This window comes from Ambystoma mexicanum, chromosome 1q (assembly GCF_040938575.1).
Source record: "Ambystoma mexicanum isolate Mex_15411 chromosome 1q, UKY_AmexF1_1, whole genome shotgun sequence".
In the NCBI taxonomy this organism is placed as follows: Eukaryota; Metazoa; Chordata; class Amphibia; order Caudata; family Ambystomatidae; genus Ambystoma; species Ambystoma mexicanum.
In genome coordinates this window covers 306,544,456-306,559,372 of record NC_090922.1, presented here as the reverse complement: position 1 = coordinate 306,559,372, position 14,917 = coordinate 306,544,456, and the positions used below count along the sequence as shown (strand labels likewise).

General features: G+C 44.2%; 1 protein-coding gene across 4 annotated transcripts in view; it reads right to left on the bottom strand.

Annotated features, from left to right (window-relative positions):
• Window positions 1-11,385: 11,385 nt before the first annotated feature.
• Window positions 11,386-14,917, bottom strand: part of LOC138521311 (galactoside alpha-(1,2)-fucosyltransferase 2-like) — a 134,054-nt gene continuing 130,522 nt past the window's right edge. For all 4 annotated transcript variants that reach the window (XM_069634053.1, XM_069634067.1, XM_069634061.1 and 1 more), the window contains one exon: window positions 11,386-12,900. In XM_069634053.1, coding sequence (XP_069490154.1) covers window positions 11,824-12,879 — 1,056 coding nt within the window. In that variant the 5' untranslated portion in view covers window positions 12,880-12,900 and the 3' untranslated portion in view covers window positions 11,386-11,823. The remainder of the gene's footprint in view (window positions 12,901-14,917) is intronic.

The following is a 14,917-nucleotide window of genomic DNA, read 5'->3' as shown; positions in this document are numbered from 1 at the left end:
TCTGTGGTGGCTTTTGCAGGAAACTGAAGGTACCCTGCAGGTTACAGGGTCATTCTTCGTTGCCATTGTTGTGTTGCATTTTTATGTTGACATTGTTCCCCTGGTTTGGCCCGTTTAAAATATGTTTAGTTGGAAGGGCCCCTACATTCAATGATGGAGTCATTCCTTTGTTAATGGACTCATTTGTCATGACACCAGTTTCCCCATCGATATGAGGGGTTGGGACCTGCTTACCCATTAACGTTGGTTCCCTTGGGTGACTTTTAGTCTGCTTATTCCCTTTTTTTTGTCTAGACCAAATTTTTTGTGTTTTTAATTTGAAGATGGGTGTCTGTGTTTTACGTATCGGTTGGTCGAGTTGAGCGTCTTCTTCACTAAACGACTTGTCTGTCTCTTCTTGATCATTCCCATTATCAGGCACCTCCTCAGAGGCTGTTTCAGCTTCTGACGTGGTATGTCTTCTTCAGAAATCGGATATGTGGACAAATCCATTAAATCTATATCCGATTGGTCCGCCAGTATTGGTCCTTCCGGTTGGCTACTTTTTCCCTGGGGAGATGATGTTTTTTTGTCTCCTTGACAGCTGGTTTAGTCGCTTTCGTAGCTGCAGCTTCTTTTGGGGCTGATACATTTCTAATAAAAGATTTGCTTTTGTTTGATTTTAGCACTCTCTGAGATGCTTGATTTTTAGATTTTTTTCCCAGGCTGCGTCCCATTAAGAAGCCTTCTTTCAGGTTGCATGTTCTTCGAGACAAGCTTCCTCGAAGCTGCTTGTTTGTTTGAGACAGCCTTTCCTTTTTAAAGGAAGATTTCACACACTTTAGGCTCCATTGGTTCATTGCTGTCATGCTCCCCAATTGATTGAGAGCCCGTTGTGTGCCCCTGATTAACAAAATGTGCTAATCCATTTGTTGACTCTTTGCAGTTAGGTGGTTGACAGTCATTTAATATTGGCTTTGGTTGTCTATCACTTGCTGCCGGCCGGGGTTCCTTTGCAGTGATTATGGGTTCCTTTACAGCTTTTTTTGTCTTCTGGGGTAATCCTCTGTCCTCCCCTAGTTTCTCGTTCCCACGGTCAAGGCCCTGTTTTCGTTTTGAGGTGTGCAGTTGAGGGGGGTTGGAAGGCTCTTCGTCAGTTGTTCCCACTTGCGTGTTATCCACCAGTTTAAAGTTACTTATGGTCACTGGCACTGCTGTTGGTATTGGTGCCACCGGGCTGCTTTCTTTTGATGGAGCGTTAGTAGTTGGGGGTTCTGTTGTCATATTCTGGGATCCTTCTTTCATGTTTCCCAGGCCTGCAATAGATGGAATCTTGTCTCTTGATGGTTGAACTGTTATCTTATCATTGCCATACAGCTCCTCCACTGTTTCTGGGTTTATGTCAGGAAGGTTGTCAGGGCCCCCTGACGCATCTTTCTTTCTCAGGGATTTCCACCCGTCTCTCTTTTCCTTCATTATTGGCTCTAATATGGACTGCAAGAGATGGGAGATTCAGTGTTCGACGTTGTTCATGTTGTTTTGTAAGGCCATGATGAAATCTTCAATGAAGATCGCCTTTGAATGGACCATGGCCAGTAGCGCAGTATGATCTTTTAAAGTATCAGTTGCGTCCTCGTGTAGCTTCATAAAGCGAGCTAAGATTGCAGTCAGTGTTGACACCATAAGAAAGTTATCTTTTTGTGATGATGTTTGGTCCTTGTCGGCCTTAGTGCACCCCTCAATATCATTTGAGGATTGCTCCACAGTCCTTAATGGCGTTGTCGCCAGGAAATCAGTGGTTACCGTTCTAACATCTTGCTGTGTTTGTGTTGATTGATTTTTTTGCTCCCAGGTATTGATTCCCGGGGCAATAAACGGTATCCCGCATCCACTCGTTTGTGTTGATACTTCACCCTTTTCAGTAGATTTTTCCATCAGCAAGGATTTCTCCAATAGTAGAGCGTCTGGGATTTCCATATTCTGCATCCTTTGTCTTTGCTTGTCGTGAAATTGGAAACACCCTGCAGCTTCATTTTGTTTTGGGGTTGTTTTTTGTCCAAAGAAGGCGCTTGATGCCCCCAGGCCATGAGTTAGTGATAGTTTTTGTGGTTTCCAAATGTTTTTCTGTCGACCAATATATGTGATAGGTCTCAGACTAGCCCTTCTGCCAATAGTAACTTGTTGCCATTGCATGAGTTCTTTGCCAATTTTTATTTGTTCTAAAGGTTGAGGGCAACCTTTCAAAATATATCTTTCTGTCGGGCTTGTAGCCATGTCTGCCATTCTTTTTGAGATGGGTTCTCTAAGAAGTATAGGAGCCTCCAACACACATGTTTCTCTGTCCTTCAAATGTCCACAGGGGACAGCACCTCCGTTGCTGTCTACCATCTTATGGGCCCCGGTGGATGAGTTAATTAGCGTCCTTCTCTTAGTCTTCCATCGAGGTTCACTAAGATTGGGGTGTCCATTTCAAATTCCTCGAGATTAGTTGAATTTTTTAAGTGCTCTTGTTTACTTATGACCAAAGGGGTCACCACCGAACTTGATTTCCTATGTGCTCATTGTCCTGCATCAGCTGACTCCAATATTTGGATGCTGCAGTCGGCGGTGGTTGGTGTCAGTGGTGTATTCAGCCTTTTTAGGCCCTCAGTTAGCTGCAGGGCCGGTGAGTCTGTATGACATCCAGTGGCACTTTCAATGTTTATGTCCACGGTAAACGGGCACGATAGGTTGTTAGATGTGTTTTGAAGATGTAAATTTGTTTCAGTCAAGTCAGTTTTCATAACCTTTGGGGTCAAACAATCAGCCCACGGGGTCCCCTCATAGGTCGTTTCTCCCGTAAAATCATTAGTTGGTGTTTGTGGGAGAGTCAGGGTGTCGTGGTGTGTGATTTTTTAAGTATTTAAATTAAGTTCCACCCACATTGATTTTAATTATTCTTACTGTTCAGGTCTGTTCGTGTAGCCTGGCCTTCCTCTGCCGACGACGGACACCCGCCACTCTACTTCACTTCGCTTACGCTCTGCTAGGCAGCCAAGTGTTAACGTCCTGCGCGCGTTGGCAAGAGGAGGAGCGTTCCGTCCCTGCAACTGGAGGCGAGGAAAGACTCTGCTCCTCTCCTCTCATTCACTTGAGTTCAGTAGTCCTTATTGCATAGCCCAAGTTATTCGCTGCTTTCCATGATGTCAGGCCATAGCAATGGGCAATTGTAAGAAATTCACCGGACGCTCTGCCGCAGATTGCTGCAGAGTGTCCAGTAGATGATCCGAATGGGAAAATATGACTTGCTCTGACACAGCTGCAATTTGTTTTGACTGGTTGTCGTGCCGTGTTAGTCAAAGGAGAATCCCGCAGTCCTCACACGGCAAGGAATGTAGAGCGATGTAATAATTGAGTCCTGATACAAAGTTAGATGTGATGGCTACCTGCATTTGTCGCGGTTTTGAAACCCATGTCTGTTTGCACTGTGGGTGATTAGAGGTGATTAATGGTTTTGGTGCGAGCTAGCGAGCGAGCGCCCAGCTCCCAGCAAACAGCCAAACAGCAGAAGTTCACAGCGCCCTCTACTCTTGCTGGCTCAACGCTGCAAAGGCGGCTGGGCGAGCTTTTGAGCTCCCGCTTCCTGGTTGGCAGGGTTTAATGGACGCTCAAGGCTGTCGGTTCGCTGTCAATTTAGTAGCGGTTCTCTGGGGGTTCTGTGGTTCTTTGCAGCAGCGTTTAGGAGCAGCACACTCAGGACAGCCAAACAGAAGAAGTTCACAACGCCCTCTACTCACGTGGGCTCAATGCTGCAAGGGTAGCTGGGGTGAGCTTTTGAGCACCTGCTTCCTGGTGGGTGGGGCTTACAGGATGCTCGAGGCTGTCGGCTCGCTGTCAATTCAGTAGCGGTTCTCTGCAGTTTCTGGGGGTCTTTGTAGCAGCATTTAGGAACAGCACACCCAGGACAGCCAAACAGCAGAAGTTCACAGCACTCTCTACTCGCGCGGGCTCAATATCAGGTTATGAGATTATACTAACAAACCCTGAAATAGAGGTGGCGAGCTGCAGGACAGTACACCCAGCAGAATGTACTGCAGAACCAATAGAGGAAGGAGATTATACACATGATTGTGTGGCATGTATGGACAGGAATGAAGGGATCCCTCCTGGTAAAAGAAGAGATAATTGAGGGGGGACATGATCTTTATTGATGGGAGCTCAAGCATTGACCAATATTTGGGACACATACATTCTGGTTTAGCAATAGTGGAACATAGACATAGAATACATAAGGAAGGAGAATTGATAGTGTTTTCCCAAGCATGACTGCCAGCACACTACTCCACACAAGCAGTAGAATTGGTGGCATTAATTGAGAGACTAAACATGTCAGAGGGGCATGCAGTCAATATATTTTTGGACCCAGCATATGTAATGTCCACTGTACATTCAGGACTAGCAAGGTGGGAAAGGAGAGGATTCAAGAGAAGTGATGGCATGCAAGTACAACATGCAGCACTTCTGAGTGAATTATTGGAATTGCTTCCACTCTCAGTAGAATTGGCAATAATAAAGTGCAAGGCCCATACAGGAAGGCAAGTTTGTATTTCACTGGGTAACCAAAAAGCAGACAGAGCAGCAAAGGAAGCAGCATATCTGCCAGAAGGGACACATGTGCTGTTCCCTGGTGAAGAAGAGAAAATACCACTTGTAATATTGATGAAACCAAAAAAAGAGCAGAATGCTCTGCTGTAGGGCTTTAATGCAACACCAATAGTGCAGATAATAGAATTACAGGGAGAAGCACCAAATTATGTGAATGAGCTGTGGAAGAAAAGAGGGTGCTCTCTGTCTCAAACCAATTTAATTTGGTGGCAAGACAGCACATACAAAGTGGTAATGCCAAAAAATGTTCTTCAATGTGGCTCTGGAACAGCTGCACTACATTGCCCATGTATTGAAAGAGCATGTGGCTGCAGGGATAGGTGAGGACTGGTTTGTGCCAAATTTAATTGAATGGGTGTCTGAATTCGTGCATAACTGTATGATTTGTCTGAAATTCTTAGCAGGTAACACTTTGAGAGTGGTACGGGGAACATTAATCAACTGGAGGGTCCCTTCTGGCACTTGCATATGGACTATGTCGATATGCAAGACAGATATACCTCTTAAAGATACATGCTTATTGTGGTGTGCCCATTTTCACATTGGCTTGAGGCTGGTCCCTGTGTCCATAATGATGCTGCATATTTCCTAGTGAGGGCGGTGTTCCTGTGGTGGGGGATCCCAGATGAAATTCGCTCTGACAATGGTCAGCATTCCGCAAATTATTTGATTAAAGAAATAACTGCACTTCTGGGGATACGGCACAAATTATGCACAGTTTACCGCCGCAAGCAAATGGTCTGGCTGAGAGAATTAATGGTCTATCAAAGAAGAGCTTGACCAAGCTAACACAGATGCTTGGTAAGTCTCGGTTGCACTGCTTACCACTTGCACTCTTTGCTTTGCGAAACTCACCTGGAGGAGATCATCATCTCACTCCACATGAGATTGTTACAGGCCGGAGAATGCATGTGCATATATCACTGGCACGTGCAATATCTGATGCAACTCTTCTTTTAACATATTGGAGGAGGAATTTCACATGTTCCTCACAGAACTTACAAAATCGCTTGCGTATATTCCCAACAGACAATCCTAAGGGTACAAACTGATCAAGCAGGGGAGCAGGGAATTGAAATTCCACAAACAGCACTTCTCTAACCTGGGGACAGAGTGTTTATAAAGAACCACATCAGGAATTGGAAGGAGGGCACGTTTACGGGCTCACACACTGTGGACTACTGAACACCAACTGCTGTAAAGATTGAAGGACACTGAGGATGGGTCCATCTCACTGACATGTGCAGGGACAAGAGCACTGGCTCCTCCGGAGAAGAGAAGCAAAGTGAAATGTGATGGGCAGTATACATCAGCTTTCATTAACTTTTTTCATAGTAATAAAGTTCTATAGGAGACCGGCAAGTGAAGGTGGAGAGGGCAATGTGCAAGAACATTTCATAAACAGACAGCAAGAAATATCTGCTTTATGGACTGTGATAATATTAGTATGCATTAGTATAGGATTAATATTATTAGTACGCTTTTTATTTAAAGAAAAAATGATATACGTTCAAACATGGGTGTGAAGAGAAATGTGTTCAATGAAGAATTCCATCATGACACTGAAGAAGGGAAGGTTATATCATCACAAAACATCTGATATGATGAGATGTTGCGTGTGGGAAGAGAAAGAGCGAACAGCTCGTGCTACGTCTGCTCCCTCATCCCACACATAATAGGTGCACCCAAGCTTTTCCTGCTTCAGGGTGTTTCATATGAGGAAACAGGGTGCCTAATGCACCTGTCCCTCTGTAAAACTACGGGTCTCTTTCAAGAAACGAGTGTCCCTGTGCAGTGGGTGGATGAAGGGGAAGGGTTATACACAGATAATTATGTGCAAATTGACAGGATGGCAGAAAAAAGGGAAACCAAAAAGAAGATAGTAGAATATATAACAGAAGGTGCTAAAAGGGGAACACAAACAACTGCAGTGTATAGACAAAGAGGGGTGCAGCATTTCCTGGTGTCACACAAGACCATTAATGAGAATAGAAGAAGCAGTGTGGTATGGTGGCCAATGGGAGGGGGGAATCATGCATTGTTGAGCTGAAGGTTTAGTGGAATTCGAGAAAAAAAACATGGTGTCCAAACTAAATAACAAACTCAAGGCAGTTTGGGGGAAATATGTGCATGCATTGACTTGGATAGGTGAAACTCATCAACCAGTTTATATCAATAGCTTTACATGATTGCCTTTGTGATTCAGATCCAGTGGGTCTATCCATTTGGGAACTTACACCAGCTGTGCCAAGGTGACGAGGACTGCGGTGATGATGCAAGGGACAGCTGTTATAATGTACTGTGGTGGGCATGTGGATTGAAGGCCTACGCCCTGCTTCCTCCGGGGTTTGTGAAATCGCTACACTGCACAGCCCTGCCCTGGTGGTGCCCTGAAACAGCAGTAACATGAGGCTTTTGCTAAAGGAGCGGTCAACCATGCTGAAGGAAAAGGTGGTGCAGCAAAACAAGGAGCAAGCATTACTGAGCCCAAAAAGAAGAACAAACAAATACTGGTCCGAAAAGAGTGCCAAAAATGCAGTCACTTTTTTCACGTATATGCTGCTTCCTGGTGTGCAAACTGCAGCTAATGCTAAGTGGTTTCAGCTCACTCAGTACGAGTTGTTGCAGCTGGCCGATTCAACAGCAAAAGGCCTAAATGCTGTAAAGGAACAGTTGAGAGCACTACGTTTAGTGTCTCTTCAAAATAGATATGTCCTGGAACTTCCCACTGTTATGGAAGAGTTTGCACCAAATTCTGGAGCCGCTGCTGCACAGTAGTGTCGTCGATGGAGAAGCTTCAAATGGAACATTGAAACTAGCTATCAGTGACATACAGACACTCCACAAAAGGATGACAAATGAAGTTAGTGTGGTGCAGTTGAACAATTGGCTGGACTGCATTTTCACGTGGGTGTCCGCTTGACTTTCGAGAGTATTTAGAGTTACTGTACTCATGTTGGTCCTCATGCTTGTCACCTTCTGCATTGGTAAAACTATTTTTAGACTCTATACTGACAAAAAGAGAGGACAAGTCATACAACCCCTGAATGTTGACGGGGTAAATGGTAAACATAATAGCAAGCTAACCAAGGACGAAAAGATTGATGATGAAGTTTACTGGGTCACAACACAACCCGGTGATTTAGAAAACAATGAGACCTACTGGATTCCATGTGATAAGGATGAGCTAGGGTGAATACTGCTAGAGCGACCATTGTAAAATTGGAAAGAAGATGGAGGTGATATGACTAGACTAAAAAGAGTATGGATCCCTAAAAAGACAGTAGCAGGGTGGGGGTTGGGGGCAGTAGAAGAGGTAGTTAGTGAAAGTTCAATTAAAGGGTAGAGTAATGTGGTGAAAATGCAAGTTCAACGCATTAAAGAGGCACCAACTTATAAGCTGCAGGAATAGCCCACTAAAAGGTGAGGGGGGCTTTGTTGATAGCCACAGAGTTCCATGCATTAAGCTGCAGAACGTGTCAAATAATTGTGTTATGAAGCAAATATCCTATAGGTAATAAAGTTTGAATTACAGGGGACTTAGCATTAGGCTAGGCACTCTAAACAGGCCTCGGAGCTTGCTTTCAATAGAAATGAATTTGCATTTTATGAATTTGCCCAGCAGCCATAGAGGTTGACAACACATTGCAAGCTACATATTCCCTGGATTATACGGTAAGAAATTACCAGTTTTTTATACTTTCTGGGTCAGTGATCGGAGCTCATGGGTGCCAGGGTAAGGCAGTGACTGCACAATAATTTCATAATTCGGCATATTAGGATATGAAATGGGTCTACTGACAGTTTCAACATGTCCCTTTGTACATGTGAGCCTGGGAAGAGGTTCAAGAGTATCTAAGATGCAACATTAAAATGGTAACTTGTCAATAGTTCATGGCTCTTTCAGTGTCATGATCAGTTGTGTTCTCATGAGAAATGGATGGAGATGACCAGTGGCAGATGAAAAAAAAGATCTGCATGTCATCTGAAATGTCTCAATGTTTTGGCACTGTGTTGTGGGAATTGGGGGTTGGACTGTGACAACACAGAGGTGGTCAAGGGAGGTTTGTAAGATTTGCAGGACCCAATCATTTAGTAATAATGTATGTCTCACTATAGGGGAATTAGCTTCGCTTAGAGTATTGACCTAATGTTGCAATGTTATTTGATGCTTATTAGTTTGCACAATTATAACCATTTTCATTTTAGGGCCATATCTTTGACAGCGCTTTTCATGCAGTTCTGTTCTGCATTCTGCTTGAATATTGCTCTCCCAGCTGTATTTGAGCCCAGAATAAATGGTGTTACTACTTGCCTCGCATACACTCCTTTTGTAGACTAATTATTTACTTTGTGACTTCAAAGGCAACCCAAAGTACACCTTTACCCTTTCAGCAGCCTCCCACAGAAAAATGATACTTACTGTTTGGCTCACAGGAGGCAGTGACCGCCCCTCCACTCGCTCCATTACTTGCCTAGATTTTGACAGATGGTAAACAATTTTGTAAAGGATACTTGTATAACCAGTTGCAAAGCAGGACACAAGCGAGAGTTCAAAACGGGCATGATTCTACCTTATTTTGAATGATTTTTTTTTTACCAGTTCTCCAAAACCAATTTTTCTTTAGAAGATGTAAACATTATATGTTTACCAGCTAATGATGGTTGTACGCAAGTTGCAGGTAGAGAGATTCTCTTTCATCTGACAAGTCAATGTGGAAAAGAGCCATGCCTGAAGGGTCTCTGAGCTGAGCTCTTTCCATTTATGTGTATTGGCTGTACCAGTGACACTGTGAGCATCTCTGCTCATGTTGAGATGACCATAATAACCTTACAATGATGCAGGAGGGAGAGGGGGTTCGAGTCCCATCTGTGGTGGTGAGAAAAGTTCTGCTAAAATGTCCAAATGTGTTGCGCAATTTATCTCATGGCATGTCAGTGCTGAAACCGGACATGCTAATCCTTTTCTGCCATGTTGCCTTCTAAGACCTAACCATTGTCTCCCATGTGGAGGGTTTGCCGAACATTTTTTCACATGTTTGAAAACATTTACCTGTCTAATGAATTAACCAAATGACAAATCAACATCTTACAACCCCTCAATAAGTGAATGCAAATGTAACTTTGAAATCTCATCCTACTTTTCACAGTCTTTTTTCACATTTTTCTGAAAATTGGCCAAAATATTCCTGTGCAGGTATAGGTTCTTCATGCATGTATCCTTTTTGCTGTTTACTTTCTGTTATGCATTTGTCTTTGTCTTCTTTTCCTACTCAAAATGTTTTATTTCTTTCCCAAGACCCATGTGTGGCTAGCAACCCTGTGGGGCTTAACTGTCCAAATCTCCCTGACTTGCTACTGATCTGAAGCTTCCAGCTCCCATGCCCACCCTGTTTGGGTGACCAGATTTCGAAAATAAAAAACCGGGACAGGCCACTGACATAGGAGTAGGACTACAGCTTCAACGGTGAAACTGTACTACTACTTCTATGTGGGTGGCCTGTCCCGTGTCCTGTTGCAGCGCCTAGGGTCCCAAGGCTATTTTAAGTTTAAAAAACCCATCCGGGATTTGGGGATTGGGAGGATACCATCCTGGCTTTTGGCAAAAATCATGATATCTGGCCAAAAACCGGGATGTTATCCATCCGATCTCCAAATCCAGGGACAGGGTTTTAAAACTTAAAATAGGCTTGGGACCCTGGGACGGAGGTGCAAATTCACAGTAAAACCAGGACGTCTGGTCACCCTAAACCCTGTGCTCTCTTGTTTGTTCTTGCACTCTCACTTCCTCTTGCGCATTTTCTCTTTGGACTCTCTCCTGATCTGCTGTGCATTGTCTCGCTTACATATGTGTGTGTTCTGTCCTCGCCTCTCGTCCTCTCTCCCTCTCTGTCTTTCTGCACTCTTTCTTTCTATATCTCTGCACACGTTTCCCCTCTCTCCCCCAAGCTCTGAGCAATCTTTCTTACTCACTCTTTCTTACTCACTTACTGTCTCGCTCTCTAGCCCGTTCTCTCTCTGCAGATGTGTACCCCAGTCTCTCTTCCTAGTCTCCCTCTCTGTCCTGTGAGCTCTCTCTCACCATATGTGAGTTCACTTATGCATTGATATGTCCTCACTCTAGTGCATGCCCTTTCATTCATCCCTCTTCAAATTATTTCCATCATCCCTGCGCCGCATAGCCCTATTCATCTATCACCATAATTATTTATTGCATCTTGCCTCCCTCTCATTCATGCATCAGTCCTCACACTTGCATTCCTTGATCCATCCACCCTGTCTGCTTTTACCTGGCATATTCTCCCATACGCCTAAATGTGTCTGTGTGCATGAACTCAGAAAACGTTTTCACCATATATCAGCCCAAACCATTTGCCAATGTTTGTTTATCTGAGTGTTGTCTGGAGTGCTACATGCTACCTTGCAGCTGCTTCAACGTGCCTGTCCACCTTATGGAGGACATCAAGGTAGGGGGTGTGTGCCTCAAATTGTTAAGTGCCAATGAATGCTTTAATGGTCAATGGACTCATTCGGCTGGGGTAGAGGAGAAGCGACTGGCGAAGTGTTCTTCGATTGGTAGGACCCAATTCTAGGCAAAGAGGGTCCTTGTCTGGTCTGCTACGAGACCACAGTTTTTCTTTGTTTCCCTTGTCATTAAAAACTAGGAGTGCTTAGATATAGCAACATGGCACAATATGAAACAACCTAAGATAACATGACATAATAACGTGTTGGTTATGAAAAAACCTTATTTGCAAATAGTTAGTTAGTTCAAATGAAATGTATTTATTCAACAAAAAACAGCTCCATTTCTCTCCGCCATATGTCCTTCTAACACAGCTCCTGTTACCTTTAAATAGCTTAACATTTCTTTTTGTTTACACTTTCCATGCTGCCAGGCTGCGGAACCATTGGTTGCCAAAACATGAGTTACTCCATAAGGGACCAAGAGAAGGGACCTTCTTTTCCAGTTTTTCAGTGTTTTTCACAAGTAAATACAGACCAAATACAAATGTGTTCCTGCATTTATGGGCAAAAAATCAGCAAAAGTGGAAACCAGAGGTCCATAATCATTTTATATTTAAATATCTTGGCTGGCTGGCTGGCAGAGTGAGTTCTGCTGTTAAGCTTCCATCACAACATCTCCTCATTCGAGAATGCAAAATGTTGTTGAAATGTTGCAATGTTTGAATAAGCCTCTTAGACACTTGAGGGGATTGTTGGGAGAATGGGTGAAAGGTCCGCTGGAAACCCTATCCAGTCTGGACGATATAAACGATCATAAGGGAAAGGTTTGGCATCTGGACCAGGCAATGAAAAGTTGGTGAGGTAGATAGTCTCCCCTCCCGCCAGATAACTTGACCAGATGCCAAAGGTGCCGAGGGTCATGATGGAGTGGTTACAGTGGCACAGGAGGGCAAAGTCCCTTTCTGGTGAGGACTCAATACCATCACCAGAGAAGTAGACATCTCCTCTGGAGGCATCAATATTCTTCTTGCACCACTGCATGTCATTGCTGACCACCACAAAGACAGGCTCAGGGTACTTTTTCCTAAAGTAGCCAATGGCTTTCTCTACATAGCCTTTACCTGCTATTACTCCGTTCCAACGTCTAGACATATACGCAGCATAGTCTCCCCTTCGAATATGAACCCCAATATAGGTGGCATTTTGTCGCTGGCCTTTTAACTTCAATAGGGACCCATAAGCCTCTTCTCTAATAGCGTTGTGGAACATGAATTCATTATGGATTTCATCTTTGATATCGAAAAAGAATGTATACGATGCAGGATAACCTGTGAATTTTACATATTGTCCTTCAATATGTTTATACTCGTCAGACATCCGTGAGCTCACATGATAGGTTCTCCATTTGATGTTCTTGTCAACTGCATCAGGCAGCACTGGCAGGGTAATCTTAAAGAGAGGAGCAAGAATATTATACATTTTGGCCAGAATGTAAGCTTGGCGTCCATTCATCTTTGCCAAAGCTAGCAAAGTGGCATACTCGCCCATTTGATTACCCAAGCGGCCGAGAGAATTAATTGTCCAAATTCCATCAGCACTCACATTCACTGTGCTCGATGCAGTAGTCATTGGTGCCTTGTCATGAATGAAACAGTTTAAGCATGGCGTTGTCCATTGACTGGTGAGGTAATAGTTGATGTATATTCTCCAAAGTCCAAGAACACTGAATGTAATCAAGGCGATTGTGATGATTCTCCTTAGCTTATTGTAGGATACGAGAACTCCCATATTTCGCCTTCAGCACGTGACCTGGTAGAAGAAAGAAGCAGGGCTATTGGTTGAAGGGTTGCAAACTCTTTCCATAAATGTGACCAAGACCAGTTAATTTCATAAGAAAACACACCGAAAGGAAAAGTCCAGACAAATATAAAGATTGAACCCTCCTCTTACAACAACCAGTCTGTGCCCTTTTTTTGTTGGAAACCGCAGTTAGGAGAAATTCACCTTTGAAAAAAATGGTTGTTCTACAACTGGGTACCACTATTTAGAGTGGGAACTCGCACCCAAACACACACCCCAGTATTTATTTCAATTAGAAAACAATGTTCAACTCACTGTTCTAGTTGCTGTGGGATGCAGTTTTCATTGCTTGCTACATGAGTGCAACAACCATGGACTATGACACAGGCAATAGACTGATTTTTGGTGGATCCATGTGAAGAATGTAGTCAATGCCCACTGGAACCAAACAGCAATTGTGACCACAGAACACGTGGCTGTAGTTTAGATTTTGGTTGGTGGAAGTCATTGGTCCCTTACAGTCTATTTTTGGCAAAGCAAACAAAGAGGTGATTACTGGAAGGTTTAAAATTCATCTTAAACCTCTGACAAGACCATTGTTCTTCACCTGCCAAGCTGTTACAGAAAGGGGAAAGACCATATGCAAATCAGGCTTGGTCCCACCCTCAAAGGGGCAGCCCACCCTGAACTGCTAGGTCACATCCCTTCTGTAAGAGACCTCAAGCACCCCGGGACATGTTTTGGCCTCATTGGGCATTATCAAAGAGGAGTAGCTTGGGTCTCTAGACCCAGCAGGATCCTTGTGGTCTCGTGCAGAAGGGATGGGACCTAGAGATTTGGGCTGGACTGCCCTTTTATGGGTGGAACCAAGCTTGATTTGCATATGGTCTTTCCCCTTTCTGAAACTTCCAGTCATCACGTCTTTATTTGTGTTGTAGTCTATGGGCCTCATTACGACCCCAGCACTAAACCATGGTGCTATTAGCACCATGGTCCATGCCGGGGTCTACCATGGTGAATGGCGGAATTACCGCCCCATTCCAAGGTTGGTGGGGTGGTAATTCCCCATTCACCATGGGCCCTTCCCCATTCCCATTTTTGACCCATAGGGCTCAATGGGAATGGGGAAGGCGCTACTTAGCACCAAGGTCCCTTTGCGACACCCTACTTTAACGCCTGCTAAAAGCAGGCATTAAGCTCAGGTCCCGCAAAGGGAACTCGTAATCAGGCGTTAAGGGTTTAACGGCACTGACACCTTGTACAGCGCCGTTAAACCCTTAGTGCCAGGGTCGTAATGAGGCCCTATGTTTGGCATACACTAAGACTGAACGCAGACCATAGTATCAGGCCAACCTCTGTTTGGTGCATAGTTCTACCAAATACACCCGCCAAACCGTGAACACAAGATGGCTGTCAAAGCTAATTCTGAACATGGTAGAAATGTAAAGAGTATCATTCTAAGGGATTACATTCACCTCCTCATTCAATGCGAAGGGATTTTTCTGTTTGATGAAAACACAGTAAAGAAATGCACTCTGGAGCACTACTAAAGAGAAAGGTATACCGTATGAAAAAGCAGTTATCTCTGAACAGAACAGTTCCAGAAATTATAGTAAAAGACCTAGCAGTCTAACAAATCTTTCATTGTTTATAACACACTAGCAGGGTAATTCATAGAATATCGCAGAAAAGTGTCGCAAGCGGCTGGCGCAGAGTGTCCGCGTGCGATTGTCTGCGCCAGGCACGTGCGCTAAAACCGATTTCCGCGCACAGCGTATTCATGGATTTTAGGCTCCCAAACCAGCCGTGGCGCAGAGTATCGCAGCGACCCTGCAGCAGCGCCAGTAACGCCCCCAAGAACGCCCTCGCGCAAGGAAAAGCCATCAAAATCGCTAAATCATCGCAAAGGGCTGCGCTAACCCTGGACCAGTCTACAGGGCTGCCAAACAAGGAACGCAAAGCAGGTAACGTGCATATCAGGGGTACGCGTGAAGTTATACACGCGATTAGCCAGGGTACGTGTATT